The 13,507-nt window shown below is 54.2% G+C and overlaps 1 protein-coding gene across 2 annotated transcripts; it reads left to right on the top strand.

Annotated features, from left to right (window-relative positions):
• The first annotated feature begins 241 nt into the window (after positions 1–241).
• On the top strand, positions 242–13,454 carry FAM107A (family with sequence similarity 107, member A). Of its 2 annotated transcripts, none has more exons than XM_005868421.2 (4): positions 242–414; positions 9,999–10,173; positions 11,689–11,845; positions 12,338–13,454. In XM_005868421.2, exons 2-4 carry the CDS (start codon positions 10,004–10,006, stop codon positions 12,443–12,445), a joined length of 435 nt encoding a protein of 144 aa, XP_005868483.1. In that variant the 5' UTR covers positions 242–414; positions 9,999–10,003; the 3' UTR covers positions 12,446–13,454. The 2 variants fall into 2 exon arrangements, with proteins under 2 accessions (XP_005868483.1, XP_005868482.1); XM_005868420.2 differs by lacking the exon at positions 242–414 and adding an exon at positions 2,984–3,155.
• Positions 13,455–13,507: the final 53 nt, after the last annotated feature.

The following is a 13,507-nucleotide window of genomic DNA, read 5'->3' as shown; positions in this document are numbered from 1 at the left end:
TGCACCAGGCGGTGCTGGCTGCACTCTTGCCGACCCTCCCATTAGAAACGGAAATGCCTCCTCACTCAGAACAAAGCTTGGCATGTTTCTTATTCTGCAACAATCTGACAAAATAGGTATTTATTTGTGTCTCTCAAACGTGTGGCCTGGACACGGTGTTCCGCGTTGTGGAAGTGGCTGCGCACCAAGTGAAATACTTGTTACTATAGTAACAGTTCCTTTTTATTGATACCAGAATAAACAGGAATGCAAAGCTGCCTCACTTGCTGGCACATTTCAGCCGCCTGGCCTGTGATCCCGGGGGTTTAAGAACCGCCCTGTGGAGGAGGCGGCCCTGTAGCTTGTCTGGGACTTCTAGGTGGAGCGAGGAGGCCAGCAACACCGTCTGAGTTCCCGCAGGACCTGGGCAGAGAAGTAAGACCATTTCTCTTCTGTTTCACCTGCTGGGAACTGGGTGCTGGGCCAGGAGGAGGTACGGGGTCAGGAGGGCAGCCCTAGAGCACTGCGGTGGGCTGTGGGGAGTGGAGCTATTTAAGCTCAGGTACCCAGGCTATGCCCCATCTGTGAGATGATGGGGAGGCGCCTCTGGGCTTGGGGAACAGATAGGAGACAAAGTGGAGGGAGCACGCGGATACAGCCCTCCATTCTCGTTGATCTGTCTTCCTCAGATGGATCTGAGTTTAGACAGGATCTGACTCGCCCACGTCCATTAGCAGCAGCGTGGCGGTTTCTCTGCATCGCTGACGGACAGGAGGCTGCAGGGTGGCACCTGAGAGAACACAGGTCTGGCATCAGACAGCTCTGCTCCGATTCTGGCGCCTTCGCTTGCTGGCTGTGTGATCTGGGGAAATCACAAGGCCCCTCAGGGCCGCAGTTTCTTCGTCTGTAAAAAGGGATGACGACAGTACCTACCTCCTCAGTCTGTTTTAGGAGCTTCATGAAATGCGGCTGTGAGGTGCTGAGCACGGTATGTGGCTCACTGCAACGTTGACGTGCCACCCTCCTGCCTCTCAGGTGCACTTGGCTTTTGCGTTTGGCGGTACGAGGACAGAAGTCTGGGATTGGCCAGAAGCCAGGCGTTATGGGATTGGCTGTGTCACTTTTCGGCAGAAAACCTGTGTCTCCCGGTGGCTTGGACCCCGAGAGTCACTTAGCTCTGCTGGTGGGAAGTTCCAGCCAGGACCTTTCCCCTGAGGTCTCTGCCAGGTGGAGGTGGCACCGCGCCCCTGGTGGGCCAGCAGGAACGCCTGGCCTGCTTTGTTCCTTGGTCAGCCGCACCGCCTCTCCACCAGCCTTGCTAAGGGCCTTGCAGGCCAGCCCTGGGCCTGGGAGGTCCGAGGGGCCCCGAGCAGAATGTTCAGGAAGTTCGTCTTTGAGTCCTTTTCTCATGGGGTGGGGAGGCTGCAGCCAGGCCAGGGGCTGCTGGGAGGTCTGGAGGTGGCTCCCAGATACTCAGTTCTTTGGTTACCGGCCAGTGAAATACAAACGGGCACTTTCCCCACAGGGAGGGGGAAAGCGAGGCGCGTTAGGAAACGCAGTGGCCACGCCGGTCACTTTTACTGAAGGCCTCTTTCCCCTCTGCCAGCGGTCATGTGGAAGCCTCTCTCTCCTCTGCCCCTCCACCTCGTGAAATGGTGAAGCGCAAAGGTCTGGTGGGTGTGTGCTGAGCCCGGCTGCTTGAATAGCAACAAGGAGCAAGGGCGAGGGAGGGAGGGCAGAGGAGTGCAGACTGACCCACACCCAGGGAGGGAAGGCCCCAGCTGGTCCCCTCCCAGACAAAGGCCGGGCCGTGGGCAGACAACCTGTGGAGTCTGTCTGCCCAGCCCAGAGTTGGTATTCTGTATGGCTTGGATGTCCTCCAGGTACCAGGCCTCCATTTCCTCATCTATAAAATGGACTCACACTGCCTCTTCATTGGGGTTTCTTGAGTATCAAGAGAGAGAAAAGAGATGGAAACCTACTTTGTAGACCGAAAGATAGTGCGCCTGGAGGAGTGGAGTGATTAGAAAGAGCACTGAAGTTGGAGTCTGCAGGTCCCAGTTTTGCCATTTATTCTGTGTATCTTGGGACAAGTAGCTTGAGCTCTCTGAGCCTTGATTTTCTCATCTACAGAATGGGAACGATAAAATAGTAGCACTGGCTGCCCCCTAGGGCGATTGTGAGGTCCAGATGGAAGGGAGTGAGCTTTCTTCAAATGCTGATGCTCACCACAGGGGTCAGGGGAACCACAATTTGCCTTGCGAGCACCACTGCCAGGCATTGGGTCAACCACATCACCCACATTGTATCATTTTACTCTCCACACAGCCCCGTGAGTAGGTATTGCTATTATCCCCACTGTACAGGGGCTCAGAGAGGTTAAGCTATTCGCCTAAAGTCACACAGCTAGGAAGGGATGTGGCCATGATTCAAATCCAGTCTGTCCCCTCCAAAACATCTGCCTTAACCATGTTGCTTTTCTGGTCCCTGTGCCATTTGTTACCATTGATGTCTTCAAAGACGGAGCCAGAACCTCCAGCAGGGGAAGGCAAGTGAAAGAAGGGGACGGTAAAGCCTAGACAGCCAAGGTCCTGCAGCTGTTTTCAGGATGAACTGCGACCTGGGTTTCCATGGGCGCCATTTTCCTCCGTTGCTCCCCTGTGGGGAGGTGAGGGAACTGCTGCCCCGCCTGCCCCAGAAGCCTGGTGAGCTCACTGGGGAGCAGTTAGTGGTCTGGGGCTGGCATCCTGCAGAGCTGTCGGGGAGGAGCTGTGGGACCTCTCGGGTCATCGGCAGAACCTGGGAAGAACCAAGGCCAATCTCCCGATCTCTCCTCTGACCTATTATTACCCCACCCAAAATGTGAGGTCCTTCCCACAGTCTGCATATTAAGGGATTTGCCCATCGTGTAGTCATGCGAAACACTGTTGTGGAAGTGGCTGCGCACCAAGTGAAATACTTGTTACTATAGTAACAGTTCCTTTTTATTGATACCAGAATAAACAGGAATGCAAAGCTGCCTCACTTGCTGGCACATTTCAGCCGCCTGGCCTGTGATCCCGGGGGTTTAAGAACCGCCCTGTGGAGGAGGCGGCCCTGTAGCTTGTCTGGGACTTCTAGGTGGAGCGAGGAGGCCAGCAACACCGTCTGAGTTCCCGCAGGACCTGGGCAGAGAAGTAAGACCATTTCTCTTCTGTTTCACCTGCTGGGAACTGGGTGCTGGGCCAGGAGGAGGTACGGGGTCAGGAGGGCAGCCCTAGAGCACTGCGGTGGGCTGTGGGGAGTGGAGCTATTTAAGCTCAGGTACCCAGGCTATGCCCCATCTGTGAGATGATGGGGAGGCGCCTCTGGGCTTGGGGAACAGATAGGAGACAAAGTGGAGGGAGCACGCGGATACAGCCCTCCATTCTCGTTGATCTGTCTTCCTCAGATGGATCTGAGTTTAGACAGGATCTGACTCGCCCACGTCCATTAGCAGCAGCGTGGCGGTTTCTCTGCATCGCTGACGGACAGGAGGCTGCAGGGTGGCACCTGAGAGAACACAGGTCTGGCATCAGACAGCTCTGCTCCGATTCTGGCGCCTTCGCTTGCTGGCTGTGTGATCTGGGGAAATCACAAGGCCCCTCAGGGCCGCAGTTTCTTCGTCTGTAAAAAGGGATGACGACAGTACCTACCTCCTCAGTCTGTTTTAGGAGCTTCATGAAATGCGGCTGTGAGGTGCTGAGCACGGTATGTGGCTCACTGCAACGTTGACGTGCCACCCTCCTGCCTCTCAGGTGCACTTGGCTTTTGCGTTTGGCGGTACGAGGCCAGAAGTCTGGGATTGGCCAGAAGCCAGGCGTTATGGGATTGGCTGTGTCACTTTTCGGCAGAAAACCTGTGTCTCCCGGTGGCTTGGACCCCGAGAGTCACTTAGCTCTGCTGGTGGGAAGTTCCAGCCAGGACCTTTCCCCTGAGGTCTCTGCCAGGTGGAGGTGGCACCGCGCCCCTGGTGGGCCAGCAGGAACGCCTGGCCTGCTTTGTTCCTTGGTCAGCCGCACCGCCTCTCCACCAGCCTTGCTAAGGGCCTTGCAGGCCAGCCCTGGGCCTGGGAGGTCCGAGGGGCCCCGAGCAGAATGTTCAGGAAGTTCGTCTTTGAGTCCTTTTCTCATGGGGTGGGGAGGCTGCAGCCAGGCCAGGGGCTGCTGGGAGGTCTGGAGGTGGCTCCCAGATACTCAGTTCTTTGGTTACCGGCCAGTGAAATACAAACGGGCACTTTCCCCACAGGGAGGGGGAAAGCGAGGCGCGTTAGGAAACGCAGTGGCCACGCCGGTCACTTTTACTGAAGGCCTCTTTCCCCTCTGCCAGCGGTCATGTGGAAGCCTCTCTCTCCTCTGCCCCTCCACCTCGTGAAATGGTGAAGCGCAAAGGTCTGGTGGGTGTGTGCTGAGCCCAGCTGCTTGAATAGCAACAAGGAGCAAGGGCGAGGGAGGGAGGGCAGAGGAGTGCAGACTGACCCACACCCAGGGAGGGAAGGCCCCAGCTGGTCCCCTCCCAGACAAAGGCCGGGCCGTGGGCAGACAACCTGTGGAGTCTGTCTGCCCAGCCCAGAGTTGGTATTCTGTATGGCTTGGATGTCCTCCAGGTACCAGGCCTCCATTTCCTCATCTATAAAATGGACTCACACTGCCTCTTCATTGGGGTTTCTTGAGTATCAAGAGAGAGAAAAGAGATGGAAACCTACTTTGTAGACCGAAAGATAGTGCGCCTGGAGGAGTGGAGTGATTAGAAAGAGCACTGAAGTTGGAGTCTGCAGGTCCCAGTTTTGCCATTTATTCTGTGTATCTTGGGACAAGTAGCTTGAGCTCTCTGAGCCTTGATTTTCTCATCTACAGAATGGGAACGATAAAATAGTAGCACTGGCTGCCCCCTAGGGCGATTGTGAGGTCCAGATGGAAGGGAGTGAGCTTTCTTCAAATGCTGATGCTCACCACAGGGGTCAGGGGAACCACAATTTGCCTTGCGAGCACCACTGCCAGGCATTGGGTCAACCACATCACCCACATTGTATCATTTTACTCTCCACACAGCCCCGTGAGTAGGTATTGCTATTATCCCCACTGTACAGGGGCTCAGAGAGGTTAAGCTATTCGCCTAAAGTCACACAGCTAGGAAGGGATGTGGCCATGATTCAAATCCAGTCTGTCCCCTCCAAAACATCTGCCTTAACCATGTTGCTTTTCTGGTCCCTGTGCCATTTGTTACCATTGATGTCTTCAAAGACGGAGCCAGAACCTCCAGCAGGGGAAGGCAAGTGAAAGAAGGGGACGGTAAAGCCTAGACAGCCAAGGTCCTGCAGCTGTTTTCAGGATGAACTGCGACCTGGGTTTCCATGGGCGCCATTTTCCTCCTATTATTACCCCACCCAAAATGTGAGGTCCTTCCCACAGTCTGCATATTAAGGGATTTGCCCATCGTGTAGTCATGCGAAACACTCCATGTAGCTGTCGCCTCCTGGCTGCCTCTACCCCCTGCCCCGCACGTCAGCTCATCCAGTCTTCACAGCATCTTGATATCACAGAGGAGGGTCCCATCCAGGTCACAGAGCTGCTAAGAGCTGTGGCTTCACAGGCGTCCACGACAGCGAGGCCAACAACTCGACTGAAGCCACTCAGGCCCCAGCGAAGAAGCTTGATTTGTAACCCTGGTTTACAAAGTCGGCTGGCGATTGGCATTACCTGGGGAACTACTTTAAAATTCCAAAGCCAGGCTGCCTCCCGGGCTAATTAAGCCAGAATCCCTGGGTGGACTCAGGCATCGGTATTTTCCAAACGTCCCCTGGTGATGCCCGTGTGCGGCCAGAGTTGAAATCCCTGTTGTAACCAGTGCAGTTTTTAAGGAAGATGAGAAAGCTCAATCCAAGACTAGGAATGGGATTTATGAGCGGCCACTGCTAACGGCTATCAGGTGACCACACTGTGCAGTTCCAGGGGCGTGAAGCCGTGCCCTGCCTCGCTGTGTGTGGCTGCCCTGTAGCCAGCACGTAAGCACCTTGCAAGTATCACCTCATTCACTTTGCAACAACCTCATGAAGACTACTGGTCAAGAGCGGCTTCCGTTCCTACTCAGCTCTGCTGTTTCCCTGGAAAGCAGCCATAGGCAGTAAGTGATGGGTGGTCAGCCAGACCCAATCCAGGTTCTACTGGCTCCAACATCCGTACACCTAAGCCTCATTCTGTCTTTCTTTACAACCAGCGAAGGGTATTCACTAGCCCCTTAACTCTCTCCTAGACTGCCTCTTCCTCCCCTCCAGCTCTCCCCTGGGACACCCACCTTTCCTCTTTTCAGAGACAAGCTGATGCTCAGCTCACCTCACCTCTTTGCCCATTATGGTCACTTCCCAGAGTCTTGGACCTCTCAGGACACCCAGCAGCCTGAGAGACTGGCCAGAGCAGCCCTGGGAAGGGCCCCACCGCTGCCCAGGAGGCCCGCTGGCCCCCGGGGGGCCCAGATGTTTTGAGTCACCAGCACTTCATTGAGCAGCCCCTTTGTTCCAGCATCTTTGTAATCTTTTCCACGCGGAGGCCCAGCAGCCCTCTAAGCCCTGCCCCTGCCCCCACACGTGTTGTCTGCGGGAATTCAGCGTCCTAACTGGAAAAGGCAGTGGATTTTGCAGCCTGCAACTCTGGGCTGGAGCACCAACCTCATCCTTCAGGATCCCTGTCCCAGCCACCACACCACCCAGGCCCCCCGAGAAGCACCAACCCTGCAGCTCACCACAATTTCATTAAAAAAAGAAAAATGTCTGCAGCAGATCTTTGAGCCACAGCTGCTCACTGATTGGACCTGGGGTGCAGGACTAGCTACCTAGTTTGCAGGGCTCAGTGCGAAATGAAAACGCAGGGAACCCTCTTCTCCGCAGACGCAGACGCAGACGCTGAGGGCGGGGCCCCACCCGAGCCGTGGGCCCCCTATGGGTGAAGGTTCTCAGCCTGGCCAATCAGACGTTTTCCTCTGGAATTTAACGGGAGAGACAGAGACCGCCCACGGGCAGTGAAAGAAAACGAAGTCGGATAAAAGTATTCTTCAAACCTGCTGACAGTTTTCCCACACACAGCAGCGAGAATGGCCTTTCTTAAAGCCAATCAGATTCGATCTTTCCCGGACTTGAACCCACCCGTCCACCCGCCACTCTCCGGGTCGCTCGCTCACGCCATCCCAGGGACACTGTGCCTTTTTGTTCCCTGAACAGACCTAGCTTGTTCTAGGTACGTGAGTCACACATGCTGCTCCCTCTGCCCCTCACAGCCCCCGTCAGGTCTGAAATGTCACCTGCTCAGAGAGGCCCGGCCCCTGCACCTGGCTGAAGGTGGGTGCAGCCGTTGGTCTCAGCCCCTCTGGCTCCACCAGCAGGCTCCTGGCGAGTCCGAATCGTTTCTTTCTTTTTTTAAAATATATTTTATTGATTTTTTACAGAGAGGAAGGGAGAAGGATAGAGAGTTAGAAACATCAATGAGAGAGAAACATCTATCAGCTGCCTCCTGCACACCTCCTACTGGGGATGTGCCGGCAACCAAGGTACATGCCCTTGACCGGAATCGAACCTGGGACCTTTCAGTCCACAGGCCGACGCTCTATCCACTAAGCCAAACCTGTTACGGCCGAATCGTTTCTTTTTATTGGTCGGTGTACTGTTTACTGTCTGTCTCCCTAGTAGATGTCCGCCTGTAAGAGCAGGAACCCTGCTTGCTTAGTTCACCTCGGTGTGCCCGTGTCTACCACAGAACCTGGAAAATTATAGGAACCCAAACAGATTGCAGAATGAATGTCTATTATCGTGTACTTTCTCAGCGGTCGTTCCTGTTATGTGGGAGCTCTTGCTTTTGTGTAGTTACTTTGTGTCTGACCACATTATTGAACTCTCATTAGTCCCAAATGCTTTTCTGTTCATACATTTGAGAATTCTGGGTAGATAGTGATAGCTTATGTAAATAGTAATTCTGCCTTCTCCTAAAGTTATACAACTATGTCTGTGTCCTACCTTATTGCTGTGGCTACATACCGCTCATTGTTGTGAAGATGGTGTGACTGATTAAAATTATGAAGCACTGGAAGGTTTGAGGCTCAGAGGGGCTAAGGGAGCTGCAGAGTGAAGTGTGGTGATAGCGGCCTGCATGGGATATATAGCTGAGAATTACTCAGATTAACAATTGATGGGACTTGGTAACGGGAATAGGCATCATGGGGGAGGGGGGTGACTTCCAAAACTCCAATCTGAATCAGGGTATTCTAAGGCATTGGCTCCTAGACAACTTAATCCCATCGGCTAAGAAAATATTCACATTTCTAAACAGGGAGGGAATTGCTATAGCCAACTGTTTATTTTGTCAAGTGTAATAAAAAAAAAAACAGCCTAATGAAAAAAGAGAAGAAAGGAAGTTAATTAGAATTCTTGTTTTAGAAACAGTTCTGAGGATGTGAATTCAAGAAAAAAAATTAGCAAGTATGTCTCTATGCTCTGACACTTAATCTGACTACATCCAAAATATCTTATAATAATTAACACTTTTCCCAGCTTACACAGCACTTTCACCAATGGGGTCTCTCCTCATCCTCCCAGAAGCACCCTGCAGTGGGCAATGATAGCAATGCCACACACCTTTCTGGTGTGACACCATTTGCAAAGCATCGTCCTCCTTTGATGCCTCATTCCCTGGCATGTCACTTTGTAATTCACAGCCCAGCAAACCCCTGCTGTGTCCAACCCCGCTGAGCTCTTACCCACTCCCAGGTTTTTGCACAGACCGCCATCCCTGTCTAGATTACTTGGAGAACTGTTCATCCATACAACCCGTCAGGCAGAGAATGGCTTTCATCCTGCTCCAATAAGGGGGGAATGGGGAGTGTCTGTCCGAAGCCAACACGGTGGCCCTCAAGAGAGGGGACTGACCCTGGTGTGTGAAGGGGGGGACACACCCGCTCAGTGGCCACATGGAAACCCCACGCCTTAAGGTGCTGGTTCCCCAAGACCAACCTCTGTGAGCCTTGGTTTCCTCAAAGTTTCTATTTCCAATTTCCAACAAATATTAATTGTCTACTATGTACCAGACCAGACACTGCTAGTGCCTGGCATGTAGTAGAGGCTCAACCTCAGAAAAGCAGGACTCATGAAGGGGGCAGAGCCAGTGCCCAAATTTTCACTCTAATACTGTTAGCATCTAATGGGCCAGGCTGTGTCACCCTCCTGAGACTTTTCCTTAAGAAATCTCTCTCTCTCTCTCTCTCTCTCTCTCTCTCTCTCTTTCTCTGCACTTGCTTTTGTGCGCTTCAAGGACATGTAGCCAACGTGTAGAGGAGGGAGCCCTTCTTCCTGAATTTCAAGCAAGTTAACCAATCTCAGGCTGCTCTGGTGGCACTGAGGCCATCGAGAAGCCAGACATCTGCTTACATATGGCAACCCGCCCTCTGTAGTCGGAGGCACAGCAGTCTCGGGATTCCACACTCTGCTCTCTGCTCTGGAAAGAGAGAAAAGCCGGTCACTTCCACAGGTGCATTCGGAATGATGGACAGGGAGTTTGGACAATAAGGGGTGATATTTCCCTTTCATTACAGCATTCCTCCAATTGTCTTTAACAAGTACATATTGCTCTTTTTACATAATTATTTTTTCTTTTTCTGGACTTATTGAAAAACAGAAACTCTAGTGTAATCCGTTTCATAGGAGGGAAAGTGTGTGTTTTTTTCACAGTCAGGCTAAAACCATTTGCACGTCAACCCATATTTTGTGGCCCAGTAGCTCTTGACCTCTATACCCCACTTTACAAACATCCTCTCCAGCCCTTACAGCAACCCTGTGCACAGGTTCCGTTATTTGCAGCTCACAGTTGAGGAAATTGAGGCTCAGAAAGTCAGCTAGCCTGCCCAGAGCCACACAGTAGCAGGTGGCCAAGGCGACCGAGACCCTTGCCCTCGCTGTGCCCACGGGGGTGGGTGAGTGTGTGACCTGCTCTGACCAGCTCCCTCCCTCCCCATCTCTACAGCCTCCATGTACTCAGAGATCCAGAGGGAACGGGCAGACATCGGTGGCCTGATGGCCCGGCCCGAGTACAGAGAGTGGAACCCAGAGCTCATCAAGCCCAAGAAGCTGCTGAACCCCGTGAAGGCCTCGCGGAGCCATCAGGAGCTGCACCGAGAGCTGCTCATGAACCACAGAAGGTGGGGACGGAGCTCGGCTGCCTCAGCCTGGCTAGCACCTGCTCAGGCTGCTGGGGCCTGAGGGGCTGCCCCTCGTGGAAGGCAGGCCTGGGGGTAATCCTGGGGCTCCTGGGAGCTTGAGGAGGGCTGAGGGTACCCCACATGGTGACCAACAGACACTGTGAAGGTCCAAAAGCCCTGTCCTCCCATCCAGCTACCCGCTGTGTGCCTGACCTCCACATACTTGTACTGAGCACCTACGATGGGCCAGGCACTAAGCCAGACCCTGGGGGTTCACGAAGGAATGTTCCTGCCCTTAGAGAGGGGATGGATGCATAGCCAGAGGGTAGGATGGGTGGTTCCATGGGGTATGTTTCCAGCGGATGGATGAGCCTGGAAACTGGACAGGAAACACCAAGCACTCAGTGTGGTTGGAGCATAAAGTGTGAGGGAGGCCAGAGGAACCATGCAGTCCTGGGAAAGGGCTCAAGCAGGAGTGTCCCAACCCTGGAGGGGCCGTGAATGGAGCAGGGGGGCTGGGGGTGCAGTGAGAGAGGCAGGCCTGGGGCAGGGCTAGAACTCGCAATTGAAGGAATGTGGAGAGGGGAGAGGGAAGCTGAGCCTCTGTCCACTCCCAGGCCTGGAAAACAGTCCGGGCTCACCAGGGCCAGAATGGAGGCGTCAGCGCCTCTGCAGCTCCCTCTCCTGGCCACTTCTAGGACTGGCGCGGGCTGGGATTCTCATTCTTGTTTTCAGCTGTGTGCAAAGGACCTTCCCGCAGATAAGTTTGTATCGGTGGTGGTGTTTGTTTTCCTCGTAGTATATCAGAAGTATTTCTCTGGTTGCCTTTTAGAGTCATCCCTTTTAATGCCAAAAACCACTACCACAGTTTGTTTGTTTTTAAAAAAAAACTAAAGACAAATCAAGAGAGATATTTGCAATATAAGTAACAGACAAAAATTAATATATACAGACCTCTCATAAATCCGTGAGGAAAAAATTAGCAAAAGGCAGGTATAGTTAGTTCACAAAGGAGGAAGTGCAGATAGCTGGTAAACAAGTCAAAGGCTGTTGGATATCCTAATATTCAAAGAAACAAATGAAAACCAGGTGTTATTTCTTGCCTACCAGGTTCACAAATACAAAAGGGTTGGGTGGTGATGGTGGGGAGAAATAGATACCCTGGTACCCTGTGGACAGAGTATAAATTGGAGAATCTTTCCTAAGGGGCAGATGGAAATGCGTCCAAAATCTCTTAAAGGAGACTGACCCAGCAGTTCCACCCTTAGGAACATATCCCGAGAAACTAACCTGAGATAATATAAACCGGGTGCAAATCCTCACTCAGCCCCTTCGTATCTGTGACTTGGACCGGTGTCTGAACTCTTAGGAGCCTCACTCCCCTTCTCTGCATAAGGGACAGTGGGGGTTCCACACGCTACATCCTGGGTTGCCAGGAGGAATTGCACAAGATAATGGTAGTGAGAGACAGGAGGGTGGGGAGTTGGGGTCTCCTGACGGCTCCCCCCGCCCCAGGGGCCTGGGTGTGGACAGCAAGCCCGAGCTGCAGCGCGTCCTGGAGCACCGCAGGCGGAACCAGATCATCAAGAAGAAGAAGGAGGAGCTGGAGGCCAAGCGGCTACAGTGTCCCTTTGAGCAGGAGCTGCTGAGGCGGCAGCAGAGGCTGAACCAGGTGAGTGAGGACACCAGCCCCGCTGCCCTGGCCCGTCGTCCCCTAAGCATGCCCGTTGGCCCAAGGAAGAGCTCTGCGTGTGGCCACAGCTGGCCAGTTGAGCAAAATGAGGGCTGGACCGTGAGTCCACCACTGGCCTGAGTCCTCACTCTGCCACTCGCTTCGCTGGGTGACTTTGGGCCCGTGGCTTCCCCTCCCTGAACCTCAGTTTCCTCATCGGCCCAATCTATTGCGTGTTGATTCTGATTTCATCATCACAACTGCCCTTGAGCCAGGTAGCGTTCCCATTTGAGAGCTGAGGCCAAATGAGGTAAGCAATTTGAACGAAGCTTCACAGGGGGAACTTGGTCTCATGATCTGTCCCCCCAGCTACCAGGCTGGTGGCAAAACTGGCCCCTGGTTCTGTTTCCCCAGAGAGGACCCTTGGTCCAAACCCAGTGGCTTTTGAGCCTCAGAATCCCACCCACTTCACGCCTCCCCTCTCTCCTTCAGCTGGAAAAACCACCGGAAAAGGAAGAGGACCACGCCCCGGAATTCATTAAAGTCAGGGAAAACCTGCGGAGAATCACCACGCTGTCAAGTGAAGAGCGGGTGCTGTAGAGCTGGCTGGGGGAGCCCCGGCCCCCCGCAGCCCTCCCCCGGCCCCCGCACCCTCCTCCAGCCCTTCTGTATCTGGCAGCCCTGAGCCCCAGGTTTGGGGACATCTGCTGCGTTCATGCTTGCTCCTGTAAAGTGCACTGTCCCAGAGGCCCTGCCTATCCCTCCCCCCCATCCCACCCCCAGGAGCTGGGGGTCCCGAAGCTCGCAGGAGTTTCCTTCTGAGCACTCACCCCTCCTGCCCCAAGAGGAAGCCACCTGGGAAAACTTTCACAGGGCACCTCCTTGCAGGGGCGCCCAGCCCTTCCTGGCTCGACAGCCCTCCATTCTGCCCAGGCCCCCATGGGACCCTGAGTCTCTGGGCAGCTCCACTCACAGGTCTCAGAGAACTTCCCTGCCCGCGGTTTCACCTGCAGCCAGGAGTGAGGCAACTAGTTGGAGCATCTCAGGACACCTGTCTTGAAAGCCAACCAAGGGGAAAAGGTTCAAGTGCAGTTGGCCCTGGTGAGGAAGGGCAGGACAGCCCGCAGGTGGCTCCATCATGGCAGGTGGGAAGGGTAGTAACAAAGACAGCTGCTTAGAGTTTGCCAGCCTCCCCCCACACCCCCTCTCCCCGGCCCCCTGGTCCAGGCCTCGTAAGCACTCCCAGCCAGGGCTTCAGCCTTCCTGCTACCAGGGTCTGCAGCAGTGCCTCTCAGACTCCATCCTGCCTACAGCTCACCGGGGTCTTGTTAAGTTACGGCTTCTGCGTCAGCAGCTCTGGGGTGGGGCTGAGAGTCTGCATTTCCATCAAGCTCTGGGGCCACACTGAGCAGCAAGGCCGGAGCGCCAGGGGTGCTAAATATTGGAAACGTCACCCCTGAAGCCAACCTGCCCCCCAAGTCCCTCGGGCCTGTGCCCTGGGGTTCCCCCTTCCCCTGCAGCCTTCAGGGCTCTCTGTGTCCAGCCCATCCAGGGCCCCAGGCCCGAGAAGAATAAAGCCTAGCAGGTCGTGCCAGGTTTATGACGGATTCTCACCAGACATCTCACAGTCCAGCACCTCCAATCTACATTTCCACCGTGCTG

The sequence above is a fragment of the Myotis brandtii genome, unplaced genomic scaffold, assembly GCF_000412655.1.
Source record: "Myotis brandtii unplaced genomic scaffold, ASM41265v1 scaffold268, whole genome shotgun sequence".
NCBI classification, from domain to species: domain Eukaryota; kingdom Metazoa; phylum Chordata; class Mammalia; order Chiroptera; family Vespertilionidae; genus Myotis; species Myotis brandtii.
Note: the sequence above shows the minus strand (reverse complement) of the source record. Positions and strands in the feature narration are given on the sequence as shown.

Excerpts from the sequence above, each read along its gene's own strand:
- FAM107A (XM_005868421.2), top strand. The coding sequence starts at position 10,004 with ATGTACTCAGAGATCCAGAGGGAACGGGCAGACATCGGTGGCCTGATG. Across the intron at positions 10,174-11,688 it reads CTGCTCATGAACCACAGAAG|GGGCCTGGGTGTGGACAGCA; the intron begins GTGGGGACGGAG and ends CCCCCGCCCCAG. Across the intron at positions 11,846-12,337 it reads GGCAGCAGAGGCTGAACCAG|CTGGAAAAACCACCGGAAAA; the intron begins GTGAGTGAGGAC and ends TCTCTCCTTCAG.